The 17,463-nt window shown below is 34.1% G+C and overlaps 1 protein-coding gene across 2 annotated transcripts in view; it reads left to right on the forward strand.

Annotated features, from left to right (window-relative positions):
- LOC123554431 (diacylglycerol kinase delta-like) overlaps positions 1–12,764 on the forward strand; it is a 110,776-nt gene extending 98,012 nt beyond the window's left edge. For both annotated transcript variants that reach the window (XM_045344574.2, XM_053548094.1), the window contains one exon: positions 1,474–12,764. In XM_045344574.2, coding sequence (XP_045200509.2) covers positions 1,474–1,575 — 102 coding nt within the window. In that variant the 3' untranslated portion in view covers positions 1,576–12,764. The remainder of the gene's footprint in view (positions 1–1,473) is intronic.
- The last annotated feature ends 4,699 nt before the right edge of the window (positions 12,765–17,463 follow it).

Below are 17,463 nucleotides of genomic sequence, written 5' to 3' on the forward strand. Positions count from 1 at the left end.
CAATGACTGTGTGTGTATGTATGTAAGTGTGTGATCTGAAAATTGTGTCAGGCCGAAAATATTGTTGTGTATGCAGGGATTTTATATTTTTCTGAAATAATGTCTGAATGATTTACATTGAAACCTGTATTAGGCAGCCAGTCAAGGGGGTGATAAGGTTAGGCTGTGTAAGGCAGGTGGCTGCTTAGTTTTAGTTGCAATTATAACAAAAAGTCTGTTTGAGAAGTTAGCTTACAGGCTGCTTAAGGCAAGTGACTGTTTAATACAGGTGACTGCAAGTACAGGTGACTGCTAATACATGTGACTGTTTAATACAGGTGACTGCTTATACAGGTGACTGTTTAATACAGGTGACTGCTAATACAGGTGACTGTTTAATACAGGTGACTGCTTATACAGGTGACTGTTTAATACAGGTGACTGCTAGTACAGGTGACTGCTAATACAGGTGACTGTTTAATACAGGTGACTGTTTAATACAGGTGGCTGCTAATACAGGTGACTGTTTAATACAGTTGACTGCTTATACAGGTGACTGTTTAATACAGGTGACTGCTAGTACGGATGCGCAGTCTGGTCAGGATCCATGCTGTTTGCTAACGGTTTCTCTAATTGCAATAGACTATGAAAGCGAACAGCATGGATCCTGACCAGACTGCGCGGATGTGCAGGCTGGTCCGGATCCATGCTGGTCGCAAAGCCACTATGTTGGTTTTCTCATGGCACGGCTCAAATAGTCAGAACTTGTACAGAATCCAGAAACAATGGTTAGGTTAATTGAATGAAAATCCTGATTCTAAGATGAATTCCAAGATTTGAAAATTCGATATATAAAAGTACCAAATATTAAATGCGTATTGTTACAAAACAAACTTGATGTTAGCTGTAGATAGATTGCAAGTCTAGCAGTTGCAAGTTAGCTATGAAAATCATTACCAGTTATATATATATGAGGCCCATACGGAAGATTGCTTCAGCAAGTATGCTGCCTCGTTAAATAAAGACTTTATTATTATCTATTATTATTATTATAGGTGGTATGTTAATACTGTTGAGTATTATTTATATCATTGTACAAAGTACTATTTTGAACATTTTAGATAAACAAATTGTATCATCAAGCTATCAATGAACAGGCAGTTTGTATTATTTACGCTGCTTTGAGATTTTGGTTGATTGCCAACACTATCATAGTATCCAAGATATTTTACTTTAACCTTTAGTCTGCTGGCGGCAAGTGACTCTGCCTTTGCGACCAGTGCAGACCAAGATCAGCCTGCACATCTGTGCAGGCTGATCATGGTCTGCACTGTTCGCTATTCAGTCAGTAAATTTTCAATGAGCATCCCTTCTTATAATAAATGGTATTGCCCAAATTGAATGATGGACCAGTCCATTTTAGAAATTTAGCAGGCTAAAGGTTAGGAAAAAGTTTTCAATAAACCAAATGGTTGATATTTTTTATACTTTTAGGACCTTGGTGTACACAAAGTTGGACATCTTAAGAGGATACAGCACGGTATCAAAGAGCTTGTGAACAGAATGGCTGCTATGGGAAAATATTGCAACTACTGAAATTTATGTGGAAAATCTTCGCTTGCTTATATTGAAATTTTACATGAAAATATTTTGCAGCTTTTGATATCTGAAAGGATTTTCTTTTATGACTACAAATGTATCACATTTAACATGAAAAATGTGGCAGTTATTGAAATTAACATTTTAAATAGTTGCACTTGTTGGAAATTCAAATTAAAAAGCAAACTTTTTAATCTCTGAAATTTAACATGAAATTTTTTACATTTTTTGAATTTTTTTTTTTTTTTTTTTTTAAATTTTATGTACCAGACTTTGCAGATAAAATTTCTCATTCCATGAACTGGTGAAGATATATATTATAGTGAAGAAAAATCAGTAACTCAATGTTTTCAGTTTAATTTGACATTCTTTACTTTCAAAACAGTATAGCACATCCAAAACTGACGCATTTGTGATAATTTTATATATAATACAATTGAAAATGGAAGAACAACTTCAAACTGATTTTAATTTATTTCCAACTAGTTTTGGCTTTCAATGCCTTCATCAGGGGTATAATGTTTACATAGTAACCAAAGAAAATGTTGAAAATTTAATTTAAGAAGATAAGATTTGAGTTATAATCTTATTCATAAGTTTCATTCAAACGATTTTGTTTAAGTAATTTGGCCTGTAATGAAAATCGGTATTTTCCTGTCAATTACATATTCTCCATATGTGACATACTATGTAGTTAAGGAAGCCATGCGCTTGCAAGAGCTGTGTTATGACTGAAGAATGCCGAAAAAATCATACGAGAATATGAAATTGTGGTGAAATTACTGATTGTCCTTTAGGGGCTCGTTACCTTAAAACTGTACATCACAGAGTTAGTACATATGAGCCGTGCCATGGGAAAACCAACATAGTGGGTATGCGACCAGCATGGATCCAGACCAGCCTGCGCATCCGCGCAGTCTGGTCAGGATCCATGCTGTTCGCTAATAGTTTCTCCAATTCCAATAGGCTTTAAAAGCGAACAGCATGGATCCTGACCAGACTGCGCGGATGCGCAGGCTGGTCTGGATCCATACTGGTCGCATACCCACTATGTTGGTTTTCTCATGGCATGGCTCATATTAAGTACATGTGAATTAACAAGTGGTTGTTTTGTTCTATTGTTTTTATTTTGGCAAAAATTCATGTTGTGATGAAAGTAGTACATTTTTGGTTATATATTTGTGAAAGATATAAGTTTGAGATACGAACCCGCAAACCAGATAGAGCTGGTTTATCATTTTTTATGTCTTGTGTTGTTTTTATACAAACTTAGTAGATCTAGTGTGTTACATAGATAGGATATTTGTGATTTTGCATTTAAGCCGCACCATGAGAAAACCAACATAGTGCATTTGCGACCAGCATGGATCCAGACCAGCCTGCACATCCGTGCAGTCTGGTCAGGATCCATGCTGTTCGCTTTCAAACCCTACTGCAATTAGAGAAACCGTTAGCGAACAGCATGGATCCTGACCAGACTGCGCGGATGCGCAGGCTGGTCTTGATCCATGCTGGTCGCAAATGCACTATGTTGGTTTTCTCTTGGTGAGGCTCATTTATAAAAACTTATTTTTGAAGAATGATAATCATTTTTTATAAGTTATCTACAGTTTTGTAGAATGTTAAATGGCAAAGAATGTTTCTACCCTGCCTTTAAATATTTGCTAGTTTTTGATACTTTTGTAATGTTTTACTATAATGATATAATACAGCCCTCTACTCCTTGATTTTGAAATATTCTTTATCATGGTAGGTTTAATAGCTTTCATTTTATGAGGTGCAGTAGGTCAGAATTAACCTTTTTAACCTTAAGCCTGCAGTCGGCAACTGATTCTGCCATTGCGACCAGTGCAGACCAAGATCAGCCTGCACATCTGTGCATGCTGATCATGGTCTGCACTGTTCGCTATTCAGTCAGTAGATTTTCAGTGAACACCCCTTAAAATAATAAATGGTATTGCCCAAATTGAATGATAGACCAGTCCATTTTAGAAATTTAGCAGGGTAAAGGTTAATAAGGTTAAGAGGGGCAGAAAAGTGTTTAAATGATGTGTTTTCAAAAATAGAAAGCAAAAATACAAGCTCTGTATCCGTACTTCTAGAGGTTGAAATTACATGCTTGTATCGGTATGCAGAGGATTTCATTTGTGGATTTTGTATAGCATCAAAGGTGTCAAAATTGAGGACGTCGTAATTTTCATACAGTTAACCCACACATGTTTCAATATAATTGTAAAACAGAAAATGGAGTGGGGATGATAATGAAGCAAGTAGTTCTATAAAAAAAATGAAACAATACTAAAAAGGTCAACACCAACACAATATTAACAATAATTTACAATTTATTCTAAGTAAAATGGATGTTATGAATTGTCAAAAAGGCATAATGCTAAATGGCAGACTCATACCTGTGATAAACGCATAATAATGCATAGTTGACAAAACATCAAAAGAAATGTAAACAAAAACCATAGTATTGATTCTAGGCTGTAAGTACTTCCTGTAGAAAATACGTAAATTATAAAAGATTTTCGGACACTTCTCAGCAGAGAGAATGTCTAGTTTCCACTAATAGACAAACCTGTCTTCAAATGTCTTTCTCTGTATAACTGACATATGACGAAGACGGAAATCTTTTCCATGTATGTCTTGTTATATGACGTCTTTCATTATAAATCATAATTTTGTGTGAATGAAAACCGATAATGTGATCTTCATGTAGGCCGAAATATTGTTACCCCAGAGACTAATGTCGGGTCAAAGTTGGGCATGTCTTATTGTACCACTTGGCAATCTAATTGTTTGTAAAACATTTTATAGTAAAATGCATTATTTGGAAATGACAACACTTGTAAATTATTGATTTGTTTTAAATTATAAGGTAAGATTAAAGTCATGAACATTATTGCCCAAATTGCTTGGTTTATAAACTGTTGGATTGATAAATAATGGGGTCTCTGATTTTCAGCAAATGTGTAAACTGGGCTCCACAAATCTTCCATAAATTGCAGCATAAATTCCAAAAGTTGATGAGTTATGAAGGAAAGAATATTTTGAAGGGCCTCTCTGATCTATGTTGAGATGATTTGCACAAGTTTTTTTTTATCGAACTATAACATATTCAATTCTACCAGTGTCTAGAATTCGAAATATTGTACCAAAAAATGCTTTTTCTACCAGTGCTTATCGAAAAGTGATAATATGTACACTCACTGCATTTAGAGTATACTGTTTATTATAGATCTATTTTTCTACAATTATCTGAAAATCTTTGTCAGTTAAATTATTTTGTATTTATTATGAAGATATTGTTTTCTCATTTTTTATTCATCTCAAATGTATGTTTTTTTTGTATTTTGATAAATATTCCATTAGAGGTTTCAGCATTAAGTGTCTGTGTATCTGATTGCTGTGTGTAGATGAAAAAGCTGTTCTTAGTTGAGCAATTTTAAGTACACATGTACTAAATTCAGAAGTTAAGTCTTCTAGATGTATGATTGCTTCAAAGCTGTTATAACTGCTTCACTTAGGTTATATTTAGATCTTATGTAATCTTCTTATAATTAAGATCTTCAAGTTCTTTCTTGTAATTCTTATGTATACACTTATATTGGGTTGAATGTTGTGCCATACAAACAAGCATTCACTGAAGGTAGACACTATTTTCCATTTATTAAAGGGCAATTATGTGCTTTAAATGGTTATGGACACTTCTTAACTGATATTGTCATGCCCTTATGTGATACTTTAGTAAGATACTGTTAGTTCAGTCAGATATAATGACCCATGAAATGCTCTACATCTGGGACCAGTGTATGAGCATGCCTTCGGGCCAATATATAGTCCAATATAGGTTTAGTTAGTGCAATAATCAGTTTAATGTCACGGTCATAGCCATTTTTAGAGTTGTTTGTTTTATACCTGAATATAATTGTACATGTGTGCAGTTATTGGCACAGTGTACAGTGTGCCAATAATTAGTTATCATTCAAGCTTCAAGTTACTACCATAGGCTATAGGATTCTGTCCTGTACAAGTTTGTAACTATTTATTATAGGGTATACAACATTTAGTTATATTATTCAGAATAAAGATGTATGTGCTGTATTTGATTTTGCTCAGCTAATTTAAAAGATATGCTTTTTTGTTTCTAATTGTTTTGTGTGTAAAATTCAAATGGATCATTTGATCTTTTGTATGTTTTTGTATATCATGCTGGTTGCTGTATTAAGTGTAGCATTGTAGAGTAACATAAGAAATGTTTGTTGTATTTTGAAAATATGATGAAAAGAAAATGAGACTTAATACACATGCACCAATTTGGAGTTAGTTGTATCTAAACTTCTTTGCTTAACGTTAAAACTTTCTTAATTTGAAGGAAACAGTTGTAAGAGAAATGTTGTACTGACATCTTTTGGCTTAAATAAGTAATCTTGATGTTCTCAAATCACACCAGGGCGTCTGGGGTCCTCCTCCACCATCAAAACCTGGAAAAGTGGCCATATCACCTAAATTGTGTCTGTGTGACTGTGAATCCAACAAAAACAAAAAACAAATCAAATTATCCAAAGTTTTACCAGATAGCAGGTTATTATTGGGCTAGAGTTAAACCTGATATTGTCTTATTTCCGTGTGAATCAGTCATTCTTAGTATTAAGGAGGTAGGTTACCTTCATATTTGTATGTGCGCATGTCTAACCGGAAGCTAACGTGACGATTTACGACGACGTTTACGACAAACTAAATGTGTTTGTATATTCATTCTTCTGAAAACAAATCATGAACCTGTCTTCGATCTGATGCTTTATGGTTTAATAATGCAGAAATAATGAATAAATTGCCGCAGAAACGCTTCAAAACAATGTTGCCTTAAAATGACGTCATTGACGTCATGTGTCAGTTACCGCGCAAAATTAATAGCTTTTATCTTGAAAGTACGTAATTCTGTGCATTTTCTTTATTCAAACTATTTTCAAATAACCATTATTTGCTGAAATATTTTTATGAGTCTTTTGCTCTGAATAATAATCAATATTTTGCTTCTTTTATGTAGTTACATTGAAATGTTATGCGGAATGTACGAAAATGGATGATGGTAACCAATGTTATTTGGAATATAGTTAGGTGAGAGGTTACTTGTTACGGCCATTTTCAAATAAAAAATCTAGCAGTTTGATTTGTAATACCTATTTTTCAGGTTCCGTTGATAATTTGTTACTTATATACTAAAACTAAGATCTAAAATTGTTCAAATTTCAGTAGAAAATTGTGGTTTCTTGAAGCCCGTGACCTATGTATCTAAAGGTAAAATTCAAAAGCGTTGACACTAGTCTATTTAAGAAACACAGCTTCGGCTTTTTATTTTCATTTCATCAATATCCATGAGAATAACAGTAGCATGCTGAACGATTTTTCCATGAACAATGCCAGACGAGGGGTACTGCTGTAAGTATTCTAAGCTTAGAAATGTGTTTGAATAAATGCAGATAACACGAAAATATAACTTACGTTAGAAATAATATGTTTTAAAGCTACATCAGCTAGAAAGATAATCTTATTCAATATTATTTTATAAGAAATTACGACAAAAAGCAAGATATAAGCCATTTTAAACATCTCTGTTGTCATGGTTACTTTAAACTTTAAGAAAAATAGGGTACCATGTATAGTGCTTGGTATTTTGCTAATAATATTACCCAAATATTCCATGTTGTTCATTAACAGAATGGCACTGAAGCCGTCGAAAACCCCTATTTTTATACATAGCTGTCTAAAAATGAGAGAAAATGCGTTACCATGGAAACACGAGCCCCGCGACATATACATTTTAAGCTTATATTAGAAAGCTAACGTACATACTAGTAAAATTATAGATTATGCTGACTTCTACGGATATCAATGAAACTAAAATACAGTGAAAAGTGTTAAATATCCATATTTTCCTTCTTCTTTCCATATGAAATACCTTTGGAGGGTCATGTTCTTCAAACCCGGATAAAAACTGAACTTGAAGGAACAGAGACAAACGAAACTGAGAATTTAGCAATTAAAACTTCATATAACACGGACTACAAAAAGATGTTGCGGTTCAACTAATTTGAATTTACCCTTGTAACAAGGTAACCTACCTCCTTAAGCACATAGTTATGTAACTCTGCTATAGTAGGAAAATTGTTCGTAATTCTGAAGAAAAAGTGTAAAAATGTAAAAGACACTACTCAAATGACACTTATAGCTGTCTCAAACCTCCTTTGATATCTCTTGTTTAGTCAAAGATGGCAATGTTATTTGATTGTTTTACAATGCAGTACAAATTTTATTTAAAGTTGGTGCATATATAAACAGAAAACATTAGCAATGTATAGCTATTTACTGACAAGTTTTAAAGAACACATGCAATCCTTCTTCACCACATGTTCTCCATATAAAGTCAGAATAAGTTTTTGTGTTCATTCCACAATTCAGTGTCTCAGATAGTCTAAGTAAGTCAAATCGGGTCAGTGTTTATCAAAATCTTTTTTTTACCAGACTTGGCATTTATTTATATTTTTTCTTGTGTTTTATATATTAAACCATAAACTTCTGCAGCTAGATCTGCAACATAACTGTAGTACCAAATCTTATATCCCCCCCCTTCCCCCCCCCCCCCCCTCCCAACACACACACACAATGTTCAGACTAACTGATAGTTCTAAAATCTATTTAATCTATAACTTTGGAAAATTTACACACCCAAAATCTAGGTTAGTAAAACCCTTTTAAATGTATGTGCTGTTTTTAGCACCCTATTACTGTAGTTTACCTTATAAATGACTTTTATATATATCAATCTTGTACTGTCAATATTTTGTTCTAGGTGCTATAATGTGGTAGTCATTGTTATCATTATATAGGTGCAATATTTACCATTCTTACCACAATACTGTGGCCTTGGCATGAAACTATTGTTTCTATTTATAGATGCTTCTCCAGAGCACATATTATCTCCCCTGGTCAGCATGTTACTATATATAGATATAGGTACTTTTTGCATAGCAAAGATTATCTGCGCTAATTAGCATGTTACAGTTTTAAAAAAAGGCACAGGTTGTCTCCCCTGAGTGGCATTTGAGGTTTCAAAAAGCACAAGTTAACTCCCCTGACTGGCATGTCTGATATTAAATCATCCACATTTCTTACATTGATGAGAAGTTTTGTCTACTGATTAAAAATATTTTCATATATTTTGTTGATTTTCAAAGCTGTTACTCCATGTGAGGAATATTGACCAAGAAATGGCTGCCAGTTTTGACAAGGGAGGTAATTATTTTTACAAAATGTTGAATTGTGTATAATGTTTTAACAAGGGAGATAATAATTTAAAAAAGGTTGAATTGTGTATAATGTTTTGACAAGGGAGATAATTATTTTAACAAAATGTTGAAATTGTTTGTAAATAGAGGAGTATTATATTAACTGTGCAATAGTTGCATGCTAAGATTATAAAATTCAGTTTGTTGTTTCATTACACATTATATTATTGAAATATATTTTATTCAGTTTTATGTAACAGCAGTTTTCTTACTCATTTAATTTTATAACAGATATAATATTAGTTATATTTTTTCACACTCTTTATTATAATTTTTTTTAAGGTTATGGTTGAAGGAAATAGGTATGGTAGATTATTATTGGTATGTATGGAAGAGGTAATGTCAGGTTGTTTAGGAAATTATGGATTTATGTTGATGTCTACACATGTGTTGCCCCCTTACACATATGTATATGCAGTTGGACTAAATGTGTGTAAAAAAAAAGTTCTATATGCTACTTGTCCAGTGTACAAACACAAGTTAAGCGTGTTTAAAATGTAATAGAAGCAAACAGAATAATGAACTGTATTCAGATACATTTGGACATGCTGATTTAATTGTTTTTCTCATAATTTTGATGCACATACAGAAGTAATGGTATACCAGATTCCATTCCATTCCTACCTGGTGCTGTGGTGAACAAAAGTTTGGGTTTGCAGAATGAGAAATAAAGATGCCCTGAGCTGTAAACTCGAAATTTTCTTGATGTAATATGCACTTATAAGACGCTTTTTCCTTTTCGAACTGGAAATATGACACGTAAAAATGTATGATATCTCGTGTGTAATCTATTTCTGTGTTTCATGAAAGTATGTCCTGTTTCTTGTTTTGGCTAAAGTATAACCTTTTTCCTGGTTCATGGAAAGTACAACCTGTTTCTTGATTCTTACAAAGTATAAGTTAATTTTGGGTTCACTGGAAAATATAACCTGTTTCACAGAATCATGATTATATTCAGTGTTTGTATTCTTGATAAGTAGCATATATTTTATGTACTTTGCAAGTTTAATTGTTCTTTAGCCTTTAGCCTGCTGGTGGCAAGTGATTCTGCCATTGCGACCTGTGCAGACCAATCTGTGCAGGCTGATCATGATCTGCACTGTTCGCTATTCAGTCAGTAAATTTTCAGTGAACACCCCTTTGAATAATAGATGGTACTGCACTAATTGAATGCTGGACCAGTCCATTTTAGATATTTAGTAGGCTAAGGGTTAAATTAGGGTAGTTCAGAATGTATCTTTTAAAGCTTTTTATACTCATAGCTTATAATGGATAATATTTTTACAATTTGTATTCATATGCCATAAACTTAATCATTCCAAAGAATCTATTTTTTCATTTTGTAATCTGTATTTTTGTCTTTTGCCTCTTGTGCTGTTGTAAATTATTATAAATGTACGCAAGGTTACGTGTGACATTGAAATATACATTCTTACTGTACATTTTGTGAGCATACATGCTATGTGATTCACTTTTTCCGTAATATGGGTTTTACTTCACTTTTCTTTAGGTGTAAGACAGTACCATTGATATATCATTTTGAAGACTTCAAAGGGAGGTAATAAGAACTATTTAAATTTCAAGATATCTTGTATAGTGTGGAATTTATCATCAATTTTGATTTTGATAGTGTATTTTCCTTTGTAAAGCTCAATTTTTTAAAATTTGCAACTTTGACCTGTTTTTCAGAATTGTCATGGGCCAAAATTTTATTAGGGGATTTTTTTTTTGTTCGATTACTTCTCAAATTCTTCAAGTTCAGAAATCAAACTGTTCCTAACACCACCCCTGTTAACCTGCAGAAAGATGTATCATTAATACCTAGATATTGCAAAATAAAGAAGAAATTTAAAGTAAAACGCTGAAAACAGATTAAGTGAAACAAACAGTAGGTTGCATTTTTGTTTTTCTGTGTTAGTACTGTTGTATCAGCATTATATACAAGCAAGTAATGGAGAATATATAAGAATCTTTATTGAGCCCAATCAGAAAGTTTGGTGACATTTTAGGTCCTGGTACGCCGTAAAACCCAAATAAATAAATAAATAAATTGTGGAATATGTTTTGTGGTTGAGGGATGTTAGATTGTATAATAGCTTTAATAGTGGCTGCGGTGTTTATTTGTGAATGACTGAGATAAATTTCAAGGTTGTTACGAAAACTTATCTTGTCACCGTACTGGTGTGAAGATCTTTTTACAAGTTTAAGACGTGGAACATTGATTGAGCTTTGGAGATACAAAAATGTTCAACTTTAATGAAAAATTTTGTAGGAAGTATTTGTTAGTGACGCCTACATCTATGTAAAATATTCCGTAATAGAGTAAAAGTCATTATGTTAGCTGTATGTTAAGTGCTTTTCACACTCACACAATTTAAATTTTGAAAATAGTGGTACATTGTATTTGATTTTTGAAGTCTGAAACTGTTCCATGTGTATTTTCATTATTTCCCAGTCTAACCTTACTAGTGGTAATATGTTCCATCATGAAATTTAAAGTTCTTTTACCTTCATGGTATATTTTGAAGTTTTGTGAAACCTACGGACTGTCTGTGAGGTATCTATGAAATTCATATGAAACTTGCTTCTGGTTTTAATGTATTTAAAATGATTATGGTAAGTTTTTTTTTGTGTCCTCACAGTATCAACAGTTGTAAGGCATATAGTCTTTTTTGAAGATTTGATTTGTAAAGAAAATTTAAAATTTGAAATTAGGTTGGAATTTATTTTTGACTGTAAGTGACATTGAGATGAGTATCCTGTCTTACAGAATATGGTATGTCTGTTTACAGAATGTCTAGTGAATATCATTGACATTCATAATTGTTAAATCTACGCATTCAATTTCTAATTTTGAGTACAAATGTCTTGTACAAGGAATACCTTCAGAGTACATGTATGTTGTATATATGTGAAATTAGTGGTTTTTGTCCTTCATTGTGAAAACTTGTATATGTTTCATTACACAGTATATGTAGCATTTAAAATTGTTACAGTGCACCAACAGTGTATCAGTGAAACTATATATTATATTTTCCCTCCATTATAATGTTTCAATGAAATTATATATGTTTCCTCTACACTACAGTGTATCAGTGAAACTTAATATGTATCTCTAACACTACACTGTATCATTTGAAACTATACGTGTTTTCCTACACAGCAAAATATCAGTGAAAACATATATATGTTCCCATACATTGCAGTATATCAGTGAAACTACACTGTACCAGTGAAACTTACATATGTTCCACTACACAACAGTGTAACAGTGAAACTTGCATATGTTTCCCCTAATTTACAATGTACTGGTGAAACTATATATGTTTTCCCTACCTTACAGTGTATCAGTGAAACAATATCTGTTTTCCCTATATAACAGCGTATCAGTGAAACTATACATGTTTTCCCTACATTACAGAGTATCAGTGAAAAATTATATGTTTCCTACACAGTACAGTGTATCAGTGAAACTTGTACAGGTTTCTGATATGATAGTTACCTTCAGTGGTATCGGTGAAAGTTCACAGTGGTTTGTCTCCCATTGGTAACTTGTTGTGTTCTGTAGAGCATCAACATAGAGTACGGGTATGTTAGTGACCCATGTTGTTATTGTTGCTAGTGTATAAGGTTTCTATGCACGTAGGTGTAGTAAATGCACACACTTTTATACATGTAGATTTTGTCCATTTTACCCTGACACACATGTTTACACAGCCTTTTATAAATCTCCATGATCATTGACCATTTCAACTTGTAATGTCTACAGTTTAGTGTTCCTCATATTTTAATATAATTTCTATGTTGTTAAAAAAATCTAAAAAAAATCTTTTATCTGTGAGTTCTTCATTTCTAGTTTTAGACAGAAATGCTCATTATGCCCCCCTTTGAAGAAGTGGGGGTATATTGCTTTGCACCTGTTTGTCGGTCGGGCATTAGGGCCAACAGTTTATCTGTTGGTAGAGCAACCGGTTTCTGCCCAATAATTTGAGAACCACTTGACCCAGAACATTTAAGCTTTGTAGCATGATTAGGGTTATAAGTAGAAGGCCCCTATTGTTTTGGGGGTTGGTACTCAAAGGTCCCTGAACCTTGAAAACCTTTTCTGCTACTCAATCCTCGGCGATATATGACCATTTTGTGTTGATTTGCCGTAAATACCAACTCACTCGCTACTCAATCCAGAACCTTCAAACATGATACATGATAGGGCTTGATGAAGTAGAAGACCGCTATCAATCCAGAACCTTCAAACATGATACATGATTGGGCTCAATGAAGTAGAAGACAGCTGTCCTTTTTGGGGTCAGTAAGTCTAAGTCAAGAAAACGGGTTTGAACCCATTCAATAACGTGAGAGCCACTTGACCCAGTATCTTCAAACTTTATAGCATGATTAAGCTTATGAAGTACTTGACCACTATTATTTTGGGGGTTAGTTGGTCAAAGGTCAAGGTCATGTGACCACTGGACTGAAAATGGGACAACACATGGATGGCATAAGTGTTTTACAGACAGCTCAAGTATGATTGGCAAATTTCCATGTAGGGTAGTTTCATTATAAAATCCAGACCAATGTCTCGTCACAGTAAAATATATTTTATTAAAAGCAGCCTGTCTGCTCTCTCCACGCCCCTACTTTGAAACAAGTGGGAATTTACTGTTTTGTTGATATTGGTTAGTTTGTCTATCATTATCCAATTATTTAGTATAGGCCTAACTAAACTAAAGGAACCAGCGTGGGAGCCATCTGGTCCAGTCGCGTAATGGCTGCCAGGTATTTGAACACTAATTTTTCACTTGGCATGGCAACAGAGGTCTAAATTGAGGCTAGTTTTTGTTTAAATTTCATTGTAGATATATTGTTGACATTTTGGTAGGAAAAATGGGAGAGCAGGTTGTATTTGGTGAAGTCAAGCTCAATTTAAGTATGAGTAGTACTTCGAGGTCACAGCAGTGTGATTTTGATGTCAGTTTACAGTAAGTAAATGTGACCAGAGAAATCTCTCTTAGAAGATACATGACCCCTACTTTTCTCTTCATTTTATATCAGTTTTATCATAACTCTTTAAAATGAGGTAAGGATTTGTTCTCTGAAATGGGTCTGGCTATGTTTGGTAGCTCTGAAAATGGTCAGTTTTATATAGAACATATAGGGAAAACTTTTAGGCTATTGTGACCTATATGAAAAAAGGTGGGCAAAAATTGAGATTTGTCCAGATATTGATATAAATGAACTAGTTTGGTCAGATTTTGGTAAAAAATGAGCATTTCATTGAAAATTTGCTGCAAAAATTGATAAAAACCCAAAAAATCACATTTTCACTGTTTTGGTGGGTATTTTTTTATAAAAATGCAAATTTGCACTCTAAATTATGCCCATCTATACCTTTCAGAGGGGACATTTGGTATATTTCAAAGTGTTAATGTGTAATTTGCTTGCAAATTATGGTGAAAATTTATGAAATAGGGCAAAAACCAGCTCTGGCTAGAAGAACTGGTTAAAAATTATGTCGCGACATCAGTTTTGAAGGAAAATTGGCGCAGGGACCCACGTTACTGAAAATGCCTTAAAACCTGGAAAACTGATTTAATCAAGCTGAAACTTGGTATTTTTCATGCAGATGTGTTACTGGTACTATACAAATGAAATTGAGACTATTACAGAAAAACAGTGTTTCTTATAGGCCTAACTAAACTAAAGGAACCAGCGTGGGAGCCATCTGGTCCAGTCGCGTAATGGCTGCCAGGTATTTGAACACTAATTTTTCACTTGGCATGGCAACAGAGGTCTAAATTGAGGCTAGTTTTTGTTTAAATTTCATTGTGGATATATTGTTGACATTTTGGTAGGAAAAATGGGAGAGCAGGTTGTATTTGGTGAAGTCAAGCTCAATTTTAGTATGAGTAGTACTTCGAGGTCACAGCAGTGTGATTTTGATGTCAGTTTACAGTAAGTAAATGTGACCAGAGAAATCTCTCTTAGAAGATACATGACCCCTACTTTTCTCTTCATTTTATATCAGTTTTATCATAACTATTTAAAATGAGGTAAGGATTTGTTCTCTGAAATGGGTCTAGCTGTGTTTGGTAGCTCTTTGAAAAAGGTCTTATGAATCACTTGCTAGATCTTTATCAGACTTGATCTGTAGCATCATTTTAATGTCCTCTTCAAAATTTGTGCACCTTGGCCTTTAGGTGCCACTTTAGCTAAAATGAAACTACCTTAAAGTTTCTTTTTGGCAGTGGCTAGGTAGCTGGTTCTGGAACACCCCTTCGAATAATGAATGGTATTGCCAAAATTGAATGACAGACCAGTCCTTTTAGAAATTTAGCAGGCTAAGGGTTAAACAACTTAATGAACTGCTTGGTGGATCTTTTATCAGACTACGTCTGTAGCATCATTGTAAGGTTGGCTCCAAACTTCATTCAGATGGGGTCATCCGGCCTCTTTACGGGATAGCTTAAGCTAAAACTAGAAATACCGTTAAACAATAACTGAAGACTACTTTAGCCTACGACGACCAAATTTATGTAACAGTTGCTTGGTCAGTATGGTCCACAGTTTTCACATTTCACAGGATTTAATAAATTGTTATTTTGAGTAAGTTAGTAAAATCAGGTGTTCTTGAGATCTGAAATAGTTTTCAATCACCAAGAAGAACAGATGGGCTTATGGCCATGAAATAGTTGCATGTGGTGAGTTGATAACCCTATTGGTTTTAGGATCAGTTGGTCAGAGGCCAAGATAGAGGCGAACTCCAGAGAATGTAAGAGTGAAATTCACGTATTCAATTACGTACAGGCCACCAATCAGGGGGCGGGGGCATGCGTTTTATGAAAGTGATCACATTTCTAAAAAGAGCTCTTGAAATTTGGTTTGTTAAAGAATCAGAATTGCTATGAAATTATTGGAAACAATGGTGATTTTACATCAAACTTGAATAAGCAGGTGACCCAACAGCGAGCACTAACTTCGACGTGCTGTCTGTTTATAACTTTACATTGCAGTCTAACATTGAAGTCGTATGGTTTTCCTACAGACGAAATTTGACAGTAGCATGAATAGCCTTAGAGAGAACATTTTGTTTTTGGAAATACATATGTATACGAGTATAAACATTATTTTGTATAAGTGTATAAACATAATTTTTATGCCCCCGGTATCTACTGATGCGGGAGGCATATAGTGATTGTCCTGTCCATTCGTTCGTCCGTACGAGGTTAACCAAATGGGACAGTTACGTCTAGCATCAATACCCCTTACTAGAATGACTTGATACTAATGCAGATGAAACCTGTGACCATTCCTCATCTTCAGACATCACCTGACCTCAGTTTGACCTTGACCTCGTTTTGGACTTAGGTTGCTTTGCATCGACAAGGATGGCACCGGGGCATCAAGCGTTTATTGAACGCAGCTCCTTGCTAATATTGAATTAGATCCTTTGAAAGCATTCTAACCAAGCAAAATAGACTTAGTTTGATATAGGGGTAGTCGAATATGCAACACCTATTCTGCATCCGAGCACCACAATACTTTAAAAGGTCTCCACGGTCCCGAAGTACATGTAACAGAAAATCCTAGTATATGGAGAAAATTGAGCGCGACAGGGCATTAAGAGTCTGCTGTTGTGATAGTTGATTAAATCTTTTGGAAAAATAGAACGCAATCAGTCAAATGATAGCAGACCTTGTTTAATTGAGTCCTATCACCGCTGTGATCACCGCTGTGAACTCGCATGGGCTAGAATTCTTTCACGTAAGGAAGCATCCAGTCGGCTTAAGGAAGGTCGGTGGGTCTACCTAGATGCCCGCTCATGTATGTAATAATGCACAGACGGGAACCTTGGATCTTTCTCCACCAAAACCTGGAACGTCGCTATACGATCTGCAATACTGAACTACTGTGACAATCAACCCAACAAAAATAAAAACTGTTCACGAGGGGTAGTTAAATATACAACATTCCTCACGTCATAGGTCAAAGGCTTAACAGTTAATAATTCAATTAATTCGGTCTTTGGTGATGATAAAATTAAAACATATTTCCGAAAATTACCGCAATGCTCTTTAATATTTGATATATTTAATTAGCCAGAATAAGATGGACGTTGATGGCTGAAATACATGTACAAGCATGTAAGAAAGTTTACGAAAGAGGCGGGTTCTCGTGATAATGATATACTTTTTCTGTCCATAAAATTAGTGAACAGCATCTTTCAGAAGATGTTTTACCATGTTGAATTCTGTCTGTCTATGATGCCTGCATACTTGCTGAATGATTTGTTAACACCATACATTTAGTGTAAAGTCGTAAACTTTCATTGTCCTCGTCAATTTTAATATTCAAGAACAAGAAGCTATTGCTTTTTGTATAACATTTCTTTTGATTCATGTATTTTAAAAACTTAAAAAGTTACCAAACTATAAAATATATAAAGTAGGGTCTGAGGAGGTACTATGCATAAAACTCGGATTAGAACCGTCAACGAATTGGCACTAATGGAAATATATAACAGACGACAGCGTGC

The sequence above is a fragment of the Mercenaria mercenaria genome, chromosome 7, assembly GCF_021730395.1.
Source record: "Mercenaria mercenaria strain notata chromosome 7, MADL_Memer_1, whole genome shotgun sequence".
NCBI classification, from domain to species: Eukaryota; Metazoa; Mollusca; class Bivalvia; order Venerida; family Veneridae; genus Mercenaria; species Mercenaria mercenaria.